This window comes from Leptosomus discolor, chromosome 2 (genome assembly GCF_034619465.1).
Source record: "Leptosomus discolor isolate bLepDis1 chromosome 2, bLepDis1.hap2, whole genome shotgun sequence".
Lineage (NCBI taxonomy): Eukaryota > Metazoa > Chordata > Aves > Leptosomiformes > Leptosomidae > Leptosomus > Leptosomus discolor.
The window spans coordinates 120,405,446-120,424,192 of NC_141392.1; the positions used below are offsets into that span (position 1 = coordinate 120,405,446).

At 41.7% G+C, this 18,747-nt stretch overlaps 1 protein-coding gene across 3 annotated transcripts in view; it reads left to right on the forward strand.

Annotated features, from left to right (window-relative positions):
* PTCHD4 (patched domain containing 4) overlaps positions 1–18,747 on the forward strand; it is an 84,833-nt gene that overhangs the window by 18,550 nt on the left and 47,536 nt on the right. For all 3 annotated transcript variants that reach the window (XM_086461634.1, XM_086461632.1, XM_086461633.1), the window contains one exon: positions 7,101–7,581. In XM_086461634.1, coding sequence (XP_086317760.1) covers positions 7,101–7,581 — 481 coding nt within the window. The remainder of the gene's footprint in view (positions 1–7,100; positions 7,582–18,747) is intronic.

Below are 18,747 nucleotides of genomic sequence, written 5' to 3' on the forward strand. Positions count from 1 at the left end.
GCCACCCGCTGCAGGCCTTCCTCTCCTGCCATCTCACCAGTGCTTGGGTCACTGAGCACTCAAAGCCATCTGTGCCCTTTACCCCTGAATCCGTCCTGCAGGGCTGGGATGCAGCACCTGCTGCTGCCTGAATCGTCAGTGCCAAAGCTATTTCGCTGCTGTGTCTGTGATCCTGCTCCTGCTGGAGCAGAGAGATGAAAAAGGCAGATAGGCCAGCTGTACCCCAAAAATTACCTCCCAGTGCTTGAGGTCCTCTTTGTGCTGTCTGTAAATCCCCATCTTCCAGCAGTACCCTTCCCCATGTAGGGGATGTGTGTAATCACAGCCAACATGGGTATTACTTAGCAGCATCAAGGACACCACTGCGTCCTTGGGTGCACAGGTGCTGTTTAGGACAACTGGGGACAAAGTTGTGCTGGGAGTGAACTAGACAGTAAATCCATCCCTCTTTTCCCAGAAGTACTGGGATGGGATCAAAAATGGACCAAATGGGGATCAGAGCTTGAAAGTAAAGGGGTCAGTTGAGTGATGAAGAGCTTGAAAAAAGGTCAAAGAAAAAAGAAGTCTTGAAAAGGATGTAAAGGTGAAATACAGTCTACGAGGGAAGGTTTGTTGTGGAGTGAATTGGACTGGGAGGGAGAGGACCTATTTTGTGTTTTCATTCCTGAGGGATGTACAGGGGAAGCAGAAGGTGAAGGTACAGCCTTTTGCACTTTCCCTCTCTCCTTTCCCTCTCTTGACAGAGATGCCCAGTTGAAGGTGGTGAGACACTGAAACAGGTTGCCCAGAGAGGTGATAGATTACCCAACCCTGGAAACATTCCAGGTCAGGCTGGATGGGGCTCTGAGCAACCTGATCTAGCTAAAGATGTCTCTGCTTACTGCAGGGTGGTTGGACTAGGTGACCTTCAAATGTCCCTTCCAACCCAAAGCATTCCAATTCTATAAAAACCTGATGGGATGATACTGAAGGAACAATGTTGGGAGGATCACTCAGCAATACAGTGTGTCCAGCACCAGAAGCTCCTCTACAAAGAAGAGCTCGCTATTAGAAATCACACTTTGCCATTGCATGCTTATGAATTCCTCTGTAATTTCATTTACTTAGGAGGAATAGATCTGTGTAAGGAACATTTCTCTGATTCTCTGTGTTAATCCTAGAGTATATAAGTGTCTTTAAATACTTTTATCCTGTTCTTTCCTCTTTTCAAATTATCTGATCAAAAACTAGAAACCCAAAACAGTAAGAGTCTGGGCTCTAGCACGAGAAAGAAGTGCCAAACAGTTCTGGTTGCCTTTTGGGTGTTCTGGGTACACACCTCCTGCACTTAAAAATCACAGTAGCAATCCTTGATTTCCCTGGGAGGGGGCTCAAGGTCTGTATGTTTATTAACCTGCAGGATATGCCTGTGAAGTGGCCAATGTGAGCCAGGAATTGCAAGACAGGTCAGCTAGTTTTGTGTTTGCATCTGTCAATGAAGGTGGGTTAATATCTCCTAACTTTTTAGCCTTAGCCTTAGTAATCTTGTGCCTCTGTTGTAAATGGAGAGAGACAGGCAACTGCAGAAGGCAAGCCTCGTTTTGACCTGCACCTTAGGATGGGGTAGACCGTCCTTTGGATGTGTCTGACTCTTCCCAGTGACTTACAAAACAAATTTGCTTGACTAGCTGGTGAGCTGAACCTCATCATTGCTAGATAACTGGAAATAACTGAATTGCTCTTTATTGCAGCACAGACCTAGAGGACTATTTCCTGGATAGCTTGTCACGGCCACTTCCGTACATTTATTTTTGCTGAGCAAATAGATCACATGGCCATTGCTGTTCCCAGCCAGCCAAGGTGCAGTTTTACCTCGAATGCATTGCCCTCAGGGCTCACTTGCCTTGCACTCTGTCTCCATTGCTGAGCCGTACAGAATAGCTGCACAGGGACAAGCACAGCAAGCAGGCTGGTGGGTGTGCATGAGCACCTACACAGCTCTGAGGGCAGGAAAACTGCTACACTGACATAAATCAGCATTACGTGCGACCATTTGAAAGGGATGCTTCAGGAATTGTTGGTAATTGGTGTCTGTGTGATAGGCATCAACTGGTATAAGGTGGATGGATATCTGTACTAGGGACAGGGACAGAGAAATCAGTTTGTTTGAGGAGAAAAAACCACCCTCCAAAGTTTTACAGTGAGGCTGAAGGGATGCAGGAGCAACACAATATGCTAAACCTTAAATGAAAGGGGATTTTGGGTTTTTTACCTTGAATACTTCAGGTGCACTAAAGCAACTGACTTCATCCTAACCTCTGTGGCCTTTAGTGTAACACTTTCTATGACCTATGTTTGGTAGAGAAGGAATATCCTCATCATGGGGAGAAACAACTGCATTGATCGCATTAGAATGTTCATCACAATATTTCAACAGACGTCCCTGGTTGACTTTTGTTGAAGATTTTTAAGCTTTTAAGACAAAATGGAGTTTAACCAGGATTGCATGCTTTATCCTAACATTTCTATAATGTAGCTTGATAATTATCCATCACTCCAGTTGATAAGAGGTAACAGTTAAAGAAAAATAAAAACAGAGACAGATCTGCTGGCAAAGATCCCGCGATGTACTTGAATGAGAGTGATCTGGCAGTAGGGTGCAATGGCTTCTCTCCTTCTTGCCAGGGATCTGAAATGACTTTTAAACCTCTCACTAGCCATAACCTCCACTAAGCAGGGCACTGGGAAGGCAGGAGCCATGTCATCTCAAAAATGTCTTAAACCCTCCATTTTTTCTCTTAGAGGGTAGTCAGTAGAGGCTGGTGACATTCAAAGCAGGGAGGAGAAGGCATCCTGCCCAAGGCTGGTGCAGCAGTGGTCAATGGCCACACAGAACCCTTGGGATGGGAGTTGGGGCTGAAATTGTTCAGGAAATTTAGTAGTAAGGAAGTATTGCTAGTATCCCTCTGGGCTGCATGCAGAGAGGGTCTGTGCCTACATCTGCACCAGAAAAAGATATTTAGCTCAGTAGAAGCCACTGTTTTTATTTAACTTGAGAGGTCCTGCATTCAGCTCTGGAGCAAGCCAAACATCCCCGTGCCATTTACACATCTTTTTAAGATATTAAGAGTCCAAGCATCCTTTAAAGAAATGTTTCTAGCCTGAAATATGGTAGGGGGTTATTCTGCATTCATCCATCTATCATTAGTGATTTTCACTGCCGAATGGACAAGCAGTTTGGATTTTCAACCATGTGCAAGGCCAGGTCTGCATAAATGCAGGTGGCAAAGTTCATCTTGCTGGGAGAAAAGCAGGACGATGCTGTCCATGTCTGTCATCTTTCAGTCCTCTGAGAGTCCTTAGTTCTTGTCCTCCTCTCTTTTAGAGTCTAAATCTACCAAATGGCTCTGGGGCATCTAGAAAAAGAGAAGGGAGTACACAATACCCAATTTCATAGTATCCATCGAAGCAAAGATTTTTGCTTGGCACCTGTTTAAGATCAAATATCACAGGCCCCGGCAAGTGATCTATATTTCACTCCATTTCTAAAGATGTTGAGATCTGGAGGGTCAGAATGGATGATGGCCCTTTTTGTCCTCTGGGAGAACAGACACGGTGAAGTTTTCATTAGACATTAAAAAAAAAAAAAAAAAAAAAAAGAGAAACACACATAGACACATAGACACAGCCTGGGAAGGTGAAATTCAGGCTCCAGCCATGCTAGTGACCTTGCTAAAGACAGTTATCATCTTGTCTTGTAGATCCTCTGGAGATACATGGGTGTAAAATGGTGCACAACCAATAAGTATTTTTTATTACTCTATTTTTTTACTTTGCTTTTCTGTGTATAAGATCAGAGAGTAGCAACATATGTAAGTAAAATGTGTAAGGGATCTGTAGTCTGAAATATGAAACTATTGTTACAAAACTAAAAATAGCATCATGTAGGCAGGTACCAGGAAGGACGTGCTAATTAACAGCAGAAAGTGTTTTTATTCATTGAAGAACTAGGCAAAATGAGGGAACTTGTTCAAAACCTGCATGGTCTTCAGGCCTCATTTATATAAGTCCTGTGGCCTCATTCTGTTTCCCAAACCTTAGACAGCCCAGGAGCTTAGCCATTCATGTCTCCTTTCATCAAGGTGGTCCTGGAGGACAACAGAGAACTTGGGATGGTGAGTAACACCCCTATAGTGCCCATGAAGTTGTTAGGTCCCTGGCTTGGTGGCCTCTGGGAGATGCTGAAAGTCATGTCGGCAGCACTGGGTCTTCATTTTCTCACACTTCAGTTTCCATCTGTAAAATGGGATGTAAGGCAATATTTTTCCCCATCTTTCTTCTATCTTCCTTGCTGAGATTGCAACCATTGCTATGACAGCCCTGCCTAGCACAACAGGACCTTTATCTATCTTAGAGCATTTGGCAGAGACAACATATGAGATGTGTCAGAAAAGGGCCCCGTTTTCCCAAATGTCATGGTGGCAGGTTCGTGTTTGCATGCTATAAAAGCAGCAAAGGCAAAACCCTTGCATAGAGAGGAAGCAATCTGCCTTTGGAAAGAAAGGGACGGATGAAAAGACCTCAAAGCAATTCAGCATCTGTGATTTCCGCGATTCCATCTGAAAGCTTGCTCTCTATTTTGCTGACATATGAGCCGGGTGCCCTATTGTACATCAGTGTAACAAATAGGCGTTATCTTCTGTTTCGTGGGAGATACAGCAGAACATGATTTATTCGTGCCTGCTCTGTTGCCTCTTCTGAAATGTTGCCGTCGTTCGGCGCACCTTTCGCAGAGCAAGGCAGATGGTCATCGCAAAGTTTCTCATAACCTTGCCATGCATGCTGCATAGTGCATCAATGAAACCTGAATTACAGTCCATTGTCTGAGTTTGGAGCTGTGCTGCTAAAGTATCCTGCAGTGGCTGAAAACGTTTGAATGTCAACACTGCATATATACTGAGGAAATACAACATTTCTCCCTAAAATTTCAAAGCAGTGCCAAAGGGAATTTTTTAACTGCAAAGTTGCATCTGATGTGAGCAGGGACTGCATTGCTCAAACCTTAATTGCCAGCTTGGAAATGTACCTTCTGTGAGTGTGTGAGTGTTAGGTGTGACCCCTCCTTAGAAAAAAAATGAAATAATGAGTCAAAACAGGATTCTAACATGAAATGCCAGAGACAAGGCTTTTTTTGGAGTCCAAACAGCACCAGCTGCCCCTCTGTGCTAGCTGTCTCTGCTTATATGACATTTGCAATGAGGCTTCAGGTGATTTGAGAAGCTGGCATTAGACTGCAAATCACCTTTCATGTCAGCTCGTGCCAGGATACCTCGCCAGAAGCCATTATTTCAGTCGGAAATAACAACCGGGAATAGGGAAAAAATGAACTTCCGAAAAGCACTTTGTCATGTTCCCTGGGCTGTGGCAGGCAAACGCTGAAAACAGTGTGAGCTCCTGCCATGAAAGCAGGCATAGGCAGAAATTTCTCAGTGGGAGGATTGCCTCCTTTACATACCAGAGACAAGACAAGGTGAGTATATAAAACACTTTCAGCACTGTCTCTCAATTTCTGATATTTATTTACTCTATGAGCCAACATGCCAGAAGACATCTATGTTTCCTAAAGCCTGGTACCTTGTTTCATTGATTTTTCCTTAGGATGGGAATCATTTCAACAAGCAGGTCTGCAATTTCAAATAAAGGCCCGCATGCAGCACGGGTGTTTCTAAAAAAGGTTAATGTTGGATGTAACAGATGTTAAAAGTGTCTCCCCCAAATGCTTCTGGCGTTTTGCAGATGACCACTTCCATGTGTGTGTGTAGGGCAGGGCATCTCCCAAATTCAAGCTGTCAGTTAGCTCACTCCCCTAGCGCATCTAGGCAGAGAGCATCATCTCATGTCAACTTGCTGCTGCAAGATGTTTTTTACATTGCACGCAACACATTAACTGGCTTGAAAAATTTATGCTTTTATTAAATTCAAGAGGAAAGAAACCTGAAAACTTATAATCTAATTTACAGGGGGAAAATAAGCAAAAAGTTGTTATTTGGTGTGCCACTGACATTTACACCCTGCGTTTAGATTTTTGATCAAAGCGATTACTTATGCTAGGATATTTTTATCCAATCTACTGGGTGTTCTTCCTCAGTTTGCAAAAGGGTTTGGTTTTCTAAATCCATGCAAGCTTCCCCTGCCTTCAAAGTGGCACGTCAGTTATTCCAGAGAACTCGAAAAAGCAGTGGTTCAAGAGCAGGGACCTTTCTTGCTGGATCTTTCTTACCAAAAAAAAAAAAAAAAAAAAGCAATCTAAATAGGACCAGATAAATCGACCAAAAAGAAAAATGGTCTGGTCTTGTAAATAGACAGAGACTGATCCTGGGTGCACCTGATGTATCCTTTACTGATTGTCATAGCATATATCGGAATAAGTGAGACCAGAGTAAGGTTTATATTCTTGAAATACAAAAAACCAAATCCTGGGTAAATCAAGGTGTAAGGTAGATTCTTTTCTCTGTGCCACTGGTATAGATCCATGAAATCTCAAATGAACAATTCAAAAAGTCTGATTTTAATTACATTTTCCTAGAGCCACAGTAGCTATTAAACTTTGTGGATCTGTCTACATTTACACCTGTATATTGAGGAACCAGGCCTCATTTTCTGTACATTTCCAATTTTTAAAAGCATTTCCAAAGTGTCAGGAAATCACAAATTTTCCAGAAGCTGATTTTCATCTCAAAAATTTCGTACTTCAGAAACTGGAGATTTGTTGTTTGTTAGAGTTAAAATATGGGAAAGTGATCCTCTTCTGTGGGTGAGGAGCTTGCATGCAACTTTTCAGTCCTCAAACATCTGGGACTGCAATGAGTACCAGAGCAGTCCCTGAACTGCAGCACAGAATTGCACATGAATCTGTAATGAATAAGAAACAGAGTTGTGGCAAGGAACAGGGATGTGTCCCAAAGCCCACTGAAGTGAATGGCATGACTCCTGTTGACTGCAGTGGCCTTTGAGCGGGGCGCTGTGCATGTCCGTGAAAGCAAGGTAGAGTCAAACGGTATCACTGTATCACATCTTACGTGGGATAACCACATGCTCATCTTTTTTACTTTCTCTCCCAGGATGGAAGGAGCAGTTTTATTGGCCACCAGCTTGGAGGGGTCATGGAAGTGCCAAACAGCAAGGATCAGAGAGTCAAATCAGCCAGAGCCATCCAAATCACTTACTACCTCCAAACATATGGCTCTGTCACCCAGGACCTCATTGGGGAGAAGTGGGAGAGTGAATTCTGTAAACTGATGCACCAGATGCAGCTGGATCACCAAGATCTGCAGCTCTACTCACTAGCATCCTTTAGCCTCTGGAAGGACTTCCACCAGACCAGTCTCTTGGCCAGGGGCAAGATTTTGGTGAGCCTGATGCTGATTCTCCTGACAGCTACCCTCTCAAGCTCCATGAAGGACTGCCTGCGTAGCAAACCTTTCCTGGGACTCTTGGGAGTACTCACTATCTGTATTTCCAGTGTCACTGCGGCAGGGATATTTTTCATTACTGATGGAAAATATAATTCTACTCTGTTGGGAATCCCTTTCTTCGCTATGGGTAATTATTTATCTTCATAATAATAGGATTAACAGAGCTTAATGACAGGATTGTAAATTACATCCTGGGTTATAAAGTGCAGATTTTACCTTGAGTGAAAGTCTAAGTCGTTTTCATCTTGTTAAATTGATCTGTGCCTTGCCAAAAAAAAGAAAAAAAAAAAAAAGAAAAAAGGAAACCAAACAAAGCAGTAGCAACAAAAAAAGAGCAAATGACGTTGCTGGAATCTCGGCCAATATGAGAGAGGGGCAGTTTTATTGATCTCTGTTACAAAACGAAGGAGAAATTGTTATTGAAAACTAGTCAGCTCAGCACAGAAAATGGATATGTGTTGACCTGACTTTGATGGGAGGCCAGCCAAAAGAGTAAGTTAAAATAGGAGGGCACCGAGGAAGGAAAGATTTTAGCGTCCTTCCCGAGGAGGGCTTCTCTTCCAGCTCTGTCTAAGGGGCAGAGGGGAACGGGCTGGTGTAAGAACAAGATTGATGGACTTTATCTCAGAGAGGAGATTACTGTTGTGGTGTTTGCCAGGCTGTAAGCAAAGAGGCCTGTCAGTATCTGTAGCACATAATCCCTCGGTTTGTGAAGTCCCAGATCAGCTGCAGAGATTTGCTTGGTGTGGCACCTGGGCAGGGGAAGGTGCAGATGATGAACAAACATAAACCCCAGATCTTTTAGCAGAATTTTTTTCATTCCTTCTGCTTTTTATTTCGGTTCCAAGCACATTTGGTGCATCTGTGTGGTTAATGACTTTGATGAGAAGGTACGTTGGAAAGGAAGAGGGAAACGTGCCCGAAATGGCTTGCTGAGGCAGCATTTTTTGGTGTGATAATATCCAAGTTTGTCAGTTTCTCCCTATCATGTGTCCGAACCACAGCGATGACTCCTATGGAAAAACTCAGCAGCGACAGCCCAGGCCCAAAAACCTTCATGCTGGCTTTTTGATGGCAGAAAACCTTACCTGTGGGCAGAACTCTGCATCTTTACAGTTAACTTCTAAAATTCCATTAATGCTTGTAGTACTCAAGCCCAAGTCCTATGCTACGGTGAGAGATAGCTAAATATGTAACGCCACAAGTCAGAGTCAAGGTTTTGAGAAGGGTCTTATATTTTTCTTAAATACCTAGGCCTCCCAAAAGCCTACATTTTCTTGCTTTTTTCCCTCAAGAAAAGTCCTATAGGTGTACGCATCCCCCACTCTCTGCCTCCTATTTTTTCTGTCACCCGAAAATTCATCCGTGTCACTAACTGGGGGGCTAAGCTTTGGCTTCAGCAGTCCTACACCCAGCATCTCTGGAGCAGCTGGTTGAGGTGGGAAGGAGTGGAATGGAGTGGATGGACAAGATTCCAGAAGAGAAAGGGAGGAGTGAGGCAAAAGACCCCAAGGATTTGAACGATTGTTTCAGCTTCATTAATACTGATAAACAATGCCATGCCAAAGCCTCTAATTCAATAATCTGCACTGTTACATCATGACAATGGCCCCTGGCATGGTCTGCCCTGTGCCAGCTCATCAAACGCTGTGCACAGCTCTGCCGTGTGAGAGAACCTGAGGAAAAGACAGTGTTGAGAGGGGGAAGGGAAGAACGCCAGCAGGAGGCGCAGAGAACATGCCAGCTTGTGACAGGGATGGATCCTGACCTGACCAGGGGGTGTGGGCTTAGGAAAAAGAGATCTGCATGGCAGAATGAAGAAAAGGATGACAATGGGGAAGGGGAGGCTCGTGCTTGTTGTCAGATTGTGGCAACCTTTTTGCTGGGTGTCAGGAGGTGCATATCAAAGAGTGGGGCCAAATGTCACTGCCTTGCTTGTGCAGCAAATTGGAGTATAGGCAAAAAAAACACGGAGTAGTGAAAAGCACCTTCCTTCAATTGTTTATTCCTCTGCGGGTGTCCCTTTTTAGATGGCTGTGAATATGGGCAGCCCATACTCTTTGCTTGACAGGTCCTAAATTTGTCACTCTCATGGAGCCTCAAACAGCGCCTGTAGGTGAAGCTCATCTTGGGGCTGACCTCGAAAGCATCAGCACCCATACAGGCCAGGAGCATCAATCAAAATGGCAGTAACATTGCACTCAATGTATAGATACCCTGCAGCCCCAGGATGGGACAAGGGTGGGAGTTTCTGAAAGCAGAGCGGCTCAATTTCCCATCTAGGATGGTGGTAATCTGGGAAGTTGTTCTCTGTCTGTGGAAAAGTAACGTTTATAACTTTCTGTTGTGTTTTGCGCTGTCATTCTTCTCACAGCCCCTGCCAAGACCAAAAAAAAAAAAAAAAAGGAAACCTCTCTTGAAATGAGATAATTGCAAGGATTGTTTCTATAACATTATTATCGAACAAACTTCAGGTTGAAAAAGAAAACATTTAAGGAAACCCTTCTACAGAAATTTCATTCAGGAATCTCAGACAGAATTGGAAATATCATTAGAGAACAGCTTACAATGCCTGGGAACTACTTCTGGTAAATATTAGGCAACAGTTTTACAGTTCAGTGAACTAAAAGACAGGAAGCAAGTCTTACCAAAGTCATACTGGGTTACTTGCTGCAAATCCCATGTGCCTTTAGTCCCTTAAATGACGGTGCCAGCTAACAAGATCTTGCTCTGCCTGTGATATAACCAGACCCTCACAGAGCTGGGCTCCTCACAGGGCAGGGTTTTCTGTTGAACCTGGATTACAGTGAACTGGTCTGACACCTTAGGGTAGATCCATTAAAGACACCGAGACTGTTAATTCTGTGGGTCAATACGTAACTCTGGCCCATCTTGTGCCAGTGTCCGTCGCCACTAGCACAGCAAAGAGCAAACAATATGTCAAATAATAATTGAGTGAATATAGATGATAAAGTGTGCAAAGTGGGGTTTCCCAGAATTACAAATGCGAGATTTGCAAGTCAGCCTTTCAAAGTCAAGTTACTTAGATTAAAAAATAAATAAAATGGAAAACCAAGCAATAACAGCCACAAAGTGCCTGCAAGTGCAATACTATGCAGGCAACCTTAATTTTGACAGCTCCTGACTTTGGAATGCTTCAACCTGACATTTGCAAACTGTCCATTCAAAGTGTATTTGTTTGGTTAAAAATATACCATTTCTTCTGACATTCGCTTTCCAAAGGATTAATTTTAATGGAAATTCTGTGATGTTCTGCACTTGTCCTTTTTCCTGCAGAGATGGCAGGATGCTGCCATCTGAATGACAAGAATAACCCTGGACTTGTACAAATGTTTAGGTCCGCAATTCCACTTGCAGTGCAGAGCTTCTGTGGGTTTCAGTAGGTGATAGAAGCCTATATAACAACGAAACATTAACATTTTTCTAAATTTGGACTGAATGACCTACACATTAATTATTTATTGTAGTCCTGCTGTGAGGGAATGGTCTGCTGGGATAGAGCACATCTCTGATATACTGGAGGAAGAGTGTTAGCTCAGATTGACTTTTCTCTTCTTTATCCTTGAAGGTGAAAAACTTCAGTCTTAAGTCAGGCATGAGGACAGTGGTGGAAAATCCTGCTTACTCTGACTGTCTCTTCCTGATACCACAGCCTTCTCAGACAGCTGTCTCAGGAAAAAGATTTTCCCCAGTACCGTGTCTACCACTGTGTTTTTGGAGTCAGTGAGGATCAACTCTTCAGAAAGGTCCTGTGCAAATAATGCTCTGCTTGCAAGGATCTCTGGCAAACAGGAACAAGAGACACTAATTTTTAGCTGTTGATACCTCAGACAAATGGCTGAATGTAGTGAGTTAGAGAAAAGATGCTACTTTAGTTTCAGGGCTTCCTCCTTTAGGAAAAGATGCTACATGTTTCAGGGGTTCCTCCTTTAGGAACTGAATTGGACTTAGATGTTTTGTTTGTCTTTTTTTTTTTTTTTTTTTTTTTTTTAAAGTCAGCTTTTTACCATGTGAAATCAGAACATGAGACAGTTCTATCTTGCATTTCTCTTGTAGGAGAAATACAAACTGCAGTTTCTTCTGCAAGTTTGACATCAGCAGAGCTGTCACCACTGGATGTGTTTCAGATAGGAAATAGAGGGTCAAATCACTGAATTTCAGATTTGTTCTAGACATCAGAAATGGACCTGGTTAGATGTTCACATCTGCCTTTTGTGGTTAGATTCATGATGCAATTTCAAAGGATTGTTATGTACGTGACATAATTATGGTTTCCCATGCCTAATCATCACTAATTAATATAACCAGAAGGTTAACTACATAATTGAGATATTATTGCTCCCATAATTTTCTTTTTAATGCACAGGAACCAGCCTGATATCGTCAGAGAGATAATGATTTAACTCAGCTGAGGATCTGACTGTATATTTTTGAATACAGGTGTATTAATTATGTCGTTTTACACCAGAATGATTTTTGGCCAGTCCATGAAGTACGTCATTATACAGATTTAAAAATGTGACTACAGTGTAATTAGAGTGTAATTATGCTTTTTTATGTTACAAATTATATGAGATTCTTAGAAGGCTGGATTCACAGTGGATGTAAGAAATACTTCCTCCCCTTTGGAAGTCTAGGCCATGAAGACCCTAAGGTCTTCATGGGAATGGCTATTTCTTGTTGAGTCTTTAGAGAACGCTAAACTTAATGGATGCCCTACAACACATTGCAATATTATTACTACTAATAATAACAACAATACTGTTAATAGCAGTGTAGTAAAGAGACACAAAATCTATAGGAAGCAATAGGCTACCTGTTTCCAGCAGTAGCCCCACTCCTGGTGTAAAAGTGCAAGTTTGTTGGCAGGTTTGTACTTACAGTGCAGACTTTTCTGTTAAAATTCCACGTTTTTCCTTCCCCTGAGTTATTCAAATGGAAGGAAGAAGCAAGGCAAAAGCAGACAAGACTCCAGGCAGTTATTAGCATTTCAGACAAAAGTCTTCCAACCTCTTTCAGATGGCAGTTGTTAAAATAATGACTGGGGATCACCTTTAAGTAAATTTGAGATGTCACAGTATTACCATTAGTGGGAGAGTTATGGGAAATTACAGAAAAAAAGTCCTAGTGAAGATGAGGAATTTTTTTTTTTAAACCTCAGAAGACAAATATGAGTGTTAAAGTGCATGCTATCATCAGTTTACCTGTATGTGAAGTATCAAGGTATTTCTAATCTTTGCTTCAAGCAATGGACTTTGTGATTACAGCTGCAACCTAGAAGCATTTCAGGAGTGACTCTGACTTTGGTTTTGTCCTTTTGATGCAGCAGTAAAGCAAATCCCCTATGAATCTCACGTTATATGATCATATCCTATCTGTATGATGAGCAAGAGAATGACCCTTTAGAGCAGAGACCTACCGACATAAAACCCCAGAACTCCATGCCATAGAAACACAGTGAATCTGTCATTTTAGATGTTGCGGCCATTCATGTCCCCACCCACTCAGTAGATCATTGAGGACTTGGAAATACCGTGTCCTTAATTAGAAAATGTCCATTCTTGACTTTTACAGTGGGAAATCGGAATAACAAAAAAAAAATATGTGGCAGCAGGAAAAAAAAAAGGAAAGATATAAAAATGCTTAAAATTGCCTGTCTGGATGGTCAGATAACATAATTAATTCGTATGAAGGTTGACTTCCCCATAACCTGGTATACTCCTTAGCAAGTCTATTCCCAGTTACAGAGGGTTATTTTTTTTTCATTTCTACAGGAAAGGTTAACCTCTGCAGAACAGTATTTCCTGGATTTTGAGTAAAAGACCAAAGCCTTTCAGTTCTAACCTGTTGCACTTGCACCGTGCAGTCTGGCCCTGCAGCTATGTCCTGGAGCTGTCATGGTTAGGGTGAGACAACAAGCTTCTCTCCTCAAACACAGCTGAGATGAGGATCTCTCTGCCTGGGTCCTTTGTGCCTTCTCGTGCCCAGCAGAAAGGGATACAAGAAGCAGCCCAGCCAGCCTCAGTCCTAACAATAGAGTTTGTAGCACCTAATTTCAGGTGTCACAAATGTTCATCCCTTAACTGAAGTGACACAGTTTCCTCCACAGTCAATAGAAAGAAATAAGCAACTCTGAAGTCTTTCGGACCATGACTTAGTACATATTTGGGATGAGCTGCATTAATCTCTGGAAGGTCCTATCCATCTCTGAAAAAGCTAGGGTGACTGCTTAGATTTTAACACCCAAGGTTTTATACATAAGCTCTAAGATATACATTCAGGTATGCATATACAACATATATGCATAAACTGACTTGAATCCCTTACAGATCGAATTCTAGCTCTTCTTTTGCTGTAGGCACTTACCAGAAGGTCTCTTACCAGCTCAAATGTCACCATCCCTTAAGGGCAGTTACTCCACCCCAGGAGGAGAGTCTGCAGGTCTGTGATCTGGTCAGTGATTCTGAGGCTCAGATCAGGTTGAAGCATTCATCCTTGGACCGTTGCCCAAGCACTGACTGTCCGTAATGACAGAGCAAATACAAAAAATATTGGCTGGGTTTGTTGCTTGAGAACAGTCAGCTAAACTCTTCCTCCTTCTGACTCTAGTGGGAACCCAATTAACCCATTTGGCCAAAGTGTCGTGTCCAAATACAGATGTCATTTGTTGTTATTGTTATTATTTTTATTAAAACAGCTTTCTCAGCTCCCCATCTTCAGCTAACAGACTGGTTGCTGTCATTTGAGCTGCTTCTAACTTGCTGCAAGCATTTCTACAACTGTTTGAAAAAAAGTGGTTTGATAAGAGAAGAGAGCGTGTTTTGAGCTAAAAAGTCAAAGGCTGAAAGGAATGATTTTTTTTTTGCACTTAAAAATGTATGTTTAGTACTCTTAATCAATATACAAATTCTGTTGCGATAGTAAAGGATGTTTCCTTTCCAGATGCCTCACGCATTTGTCTGAACACCTCTTGCTTTCATTTTTCTACCCTTTCACGGCAATGCTCATTCCTATGGCTGGGTTTTTTAAGGTTCTTTATTGAATGCACCTTTTCTGCTTGTTGATCTCATTTAGCAGGAGTTTCCTTCCTTGTATTTAGCACGTATCAATGCACATCACATTTATATTTGGCTCATTTGGGCTGGAAAGGAGCTGCATCATGGCAGAAATTATTTAGCTCCATGTATATCATCCCTAATAGGGCAGTGCCAAATCCAGCCTTGAACTGCACCATTGCTAGCAATTCCATAACCTGTCTCGACAGCTTGTTCCAGTGCTTAAACAGACATACATTTATAAAGGTATTAATATTTTCACTGCTGCAGCTTATGCCTATAACTTCAGAGTCTGTCTGGTCTGACTGTGGAGTGTAATTTTTCACAGTATCTATGTATTTGCAAATGCTTTTAAGATATTTTATATGTAGGGCTATGCTTACTTCAGCTTAGATATAATTTCCTACCAGATCTTTTTTCCCAGATATTTCACTGTAGTTCACGCTTTCCTGCGAGCTCCATTCATACAGAAAGATTAATGGTGACTTCTGGTCTCTGCTGGAGCACTGTGGATCTGCAGGAAGGAGCAGATGTAGGATAGGCTGAGGACGTGTCCTGTGCTTTTTGGTGTGTGGCGGGAAAACACAATTTGGCATTGTCCTTTCTTTTCTGCTGGGCAGGAAAGGTGAGCTCTGCTACCTGAGGAAGCATAGAGTGAATGATCCTATGCTCTGTCAAGCATGCTGTCTGCTTGCCTTAAGTGCCGTGTTCCTCTGTACGGTAATCCAAAATTGCGCCTCTGGATTTTAAGCAAAAATGAGAGGCAGCAAATGCATTTACTTTCTCCTGGAATACATTTTATATGCAAAAACCCCTGGAACGTACTGTTGCGAGATATGGTTGTGGCTCCAAATTCAGCCTGATTCAAAAAGACTTGTATTTTTACACAGCTAGCTAAAACATCTTCATTATTTTTAATAACATTGCAACGCTAAAACATAACAGTAAGGAAGGAGTATAAAAACTAATGACCATGTTCAAAAACCCAGTTCAAAAATGGTTACAAAGAAGTTTCACTTGTGAAGAAATTTTCCCACAGCTGCCCACTTTCAGTCTGATAATTTTACCCTGAAGAGTTAGGAAAGGGATACGGAACTCAATAGACCATTTGCCAAATGTTCTAAATCGATATTTATCTGATATATTCATCTTCACTGTCAAAAACTTTGCATAGAATTAAAGGTTTAAAGAGTATATTGTAAACACAAAACCAACTAAAAAGACCATTATTGTATATTGTATCATTTATATGTCCTCATTTGTGCAACCACTACCCAGCTGAGTTTTTAATAATTCAGTTTTATCCTTCCATTTCCGATCCTTTTTTTCACTCCATTTCTTTCCCATGAAGTGACTTCTCTCTGGTGGGATAACTGCCTGCAGTAACATACAGCATGCTGAAGCCACACCATGTCAGGGCTCGTTTCTCCAGGAGTGGTAACAAACGACAGCAGCAGCCAACATTGTTCAAGAAGTATCTCCATGTCATTGATACACACCTGGGTTACCGGCCTTCAGGCAAAGATACACTCAGGTATTACAGCTGTGACTTTCCACGTGTTAGTCCTGCTGGATGCGGCGAATCAGGTCATGATTCATCCACACCTATCTGACTGCAAGTTGAAGAAGGACACGCTATTTTGGATGCCCAAAGTGGTAGTAAGAGCTGCAGCAGCAGTAGATGTAGGCACAGGGCTGCAAGTGGCAACCACCAACAGAATGCTATGAAAACCTCAGGCCTTTGCAGATTTGCATCACAGAAGCTGCTCTTTAATTTTTGTTCTGCAAGAGTGGGTGTACTGTCCTCACTGTCTTGGCTGAATATCAGCATGGATAATTGCATTTCTATCTTCTCCAAACTCCCTCTGCTGTGCAGGTTAGATGCAATATTGGTGAGCACTGCCTGGCTCAAAGCACTGCGCAGGTGAGTGCTCAGTTAAGCAGATGCTGGTTTTCACCCAGACATAGTTGTATTTCACTGGTGAATGCAATGGCCATGTTATGTGGCTCTCTAAAATCATTCTGCGTTCCCTGAGAACGCGTAGCTGTGTCTTGGCGTGTTGCCATTGCATTTTCCTGCAGTAATCTGTGGTATTTCAGCACAGGGGAATTTTTTGCTCATACTCTGTATTCTCAAAGTCCAACGAAGAAAAGCATTTCTTTACAGCCTGATATGACACTTAGACCTACCCAAACCATCCATCCCAATGCATATTCAAATGCAAATTTGCCACAGAAATTTTAAATGCCGTAGCTTTTTCTGGTGTTAAGAACTCCATTGCTGTTGATATCCTGCATATAAAGAAAACTATTTTGCTAGCATAGCCATGAAACAGATTTGTACTATATCATTTTGCAAATGTTGCATAAATTCAGAAACTTCAGCTATAATCTACTAGAGGGAGCACTTGCATTGCTTTATAAAGAGGATCAAATGGCAGATTACTGCACATCGGGTGAGACCCTAGCAGGTGAAATTTTCTGTTCCTTTAAGTTTCCAGTTGATATTTTTACCATTGCTGTTGACAAATTATTATCCTCCATGGAGGACACAGAGTTGAGAAGCAAGATGGAGAGGTGTTCTGCATACTGAGTGCAGAGCAACAAAACCTTTTGTCCTTCTACAGTACCCTAAAACATTTTACACGCATTATTTGTTTAAGGCAATTTAAGCCTTCTGAAACCAGACTGGGAGCCCTGGGAACAAAAAGTCTGTTTGTGCTTAGAGTAGATACCACAACAAAAAGAAATTGTGCAAAGAGCAAAACCAAAACACTTCTAATGCAAAATCTTCTTGTGGGAACAGCTGAAAGAGAAGACCCCACAGGAGAGATTTTAAGTGCACGATTGTAAGCATTACCAGAAAGTGCAATGTTGTGGCTGTACAGGAGCTGAATATATTAGGCAAAAAAGCAGCTCAAATATCCCTCCCATCACACTTCCAGTCAACTTCAAGACACCACTTTTAGGAGTGAGAGCTGCTGGATTCACCTAGTCCTTGGCTCTCTACAAAACTGCAGCTCAGGGCCTTTTGTAATCCCTTATGTGGGCTTTCAATATCTCTCCCATCAGAGCTAAGAAACAGTAAAAACTTTATCATGCAGTTAGCCTGCTTTTAAATTAATAACCTTGGTAGGATATTGAGGCAGAGAAGGCTTTACTAATCATAGATACAGATGTTCTACCTCTTTCTTAGGTTATTTGAAGTCAGGCTCTGAACAACGCAGTTAATGAAGCAAATCTCAAAAGAACTCTCTTACGTGGATTTTGACCTCTAATATACTATTCTTTCCCTGAGAGGAAAGTAATAGAACCACTTTATGGACTATTTCCAAAAAAAAAAGTGTAGAAATTTATTATGATTGAAATCTCTTCTTCTCTGCCACAATTTTTGAAGTTGGTCAGGAGCTACAAAAGTAGTTGGTGGTCAAGGACAGACAAACAAACACAAATGGCTACACAAACCTAGAACACTGAGCAAAACAAGGCAAAAATGTCCATCAGTTTTCTTTACACATAGTATAAAAGAAAAAGTAAAAAACTGCATGTGTGTTAAACAGACATGATTCAGCTTTCACAGCAATGAAATCATTAAATCTCATCCACTCAGGAGTTTTGTTCACAAGTTGGAAAAGACACTTTGTCAGCTTTTAAACTGCAAGAACGCTGTCAGTGCTCCAGGAGACCTCTGCTTGTCTTTTGTGACCTTTTTTACCCGACCCTGTCATGTTTGCATTCCACTTCCCTAGGACCTGACACTGTATTGCAAAACACACAACAAACAATGCATTCCTTATGAAACTTTTTATTTTAGCTATTGATAATTTTTTCTTGGACTGTATTCAATGTTTATTTGAAAAGATGAGGATACCTTTATTTTCATTAGTCAGTGACACAAATGTCCCATTTAATGTCTTTTACTGGAATGCATTGCAGGTTTTAACTCTTAGAGGGGATTTTTTGACCTGACATTAGTAGGGAAAAGTGAAAGCATCACAGAAATTCTTGAAAAATAGAGAGTATTTTTACCTGCAGATGAGGTTCTTCCATGACTTTTCCCTTAACAGTGATGTAACTGGGTCACTGATCCACTGATAGTTTGAGTAGGCAAATGGAGTACACAGGTGATATTGGAAGTTCCTTATCAACAAATTCAAGATGAAGTTGTTAGGAATGATTTTTGTTTTCTCATAGAGAGGGTTGGTTTAATTTTACAT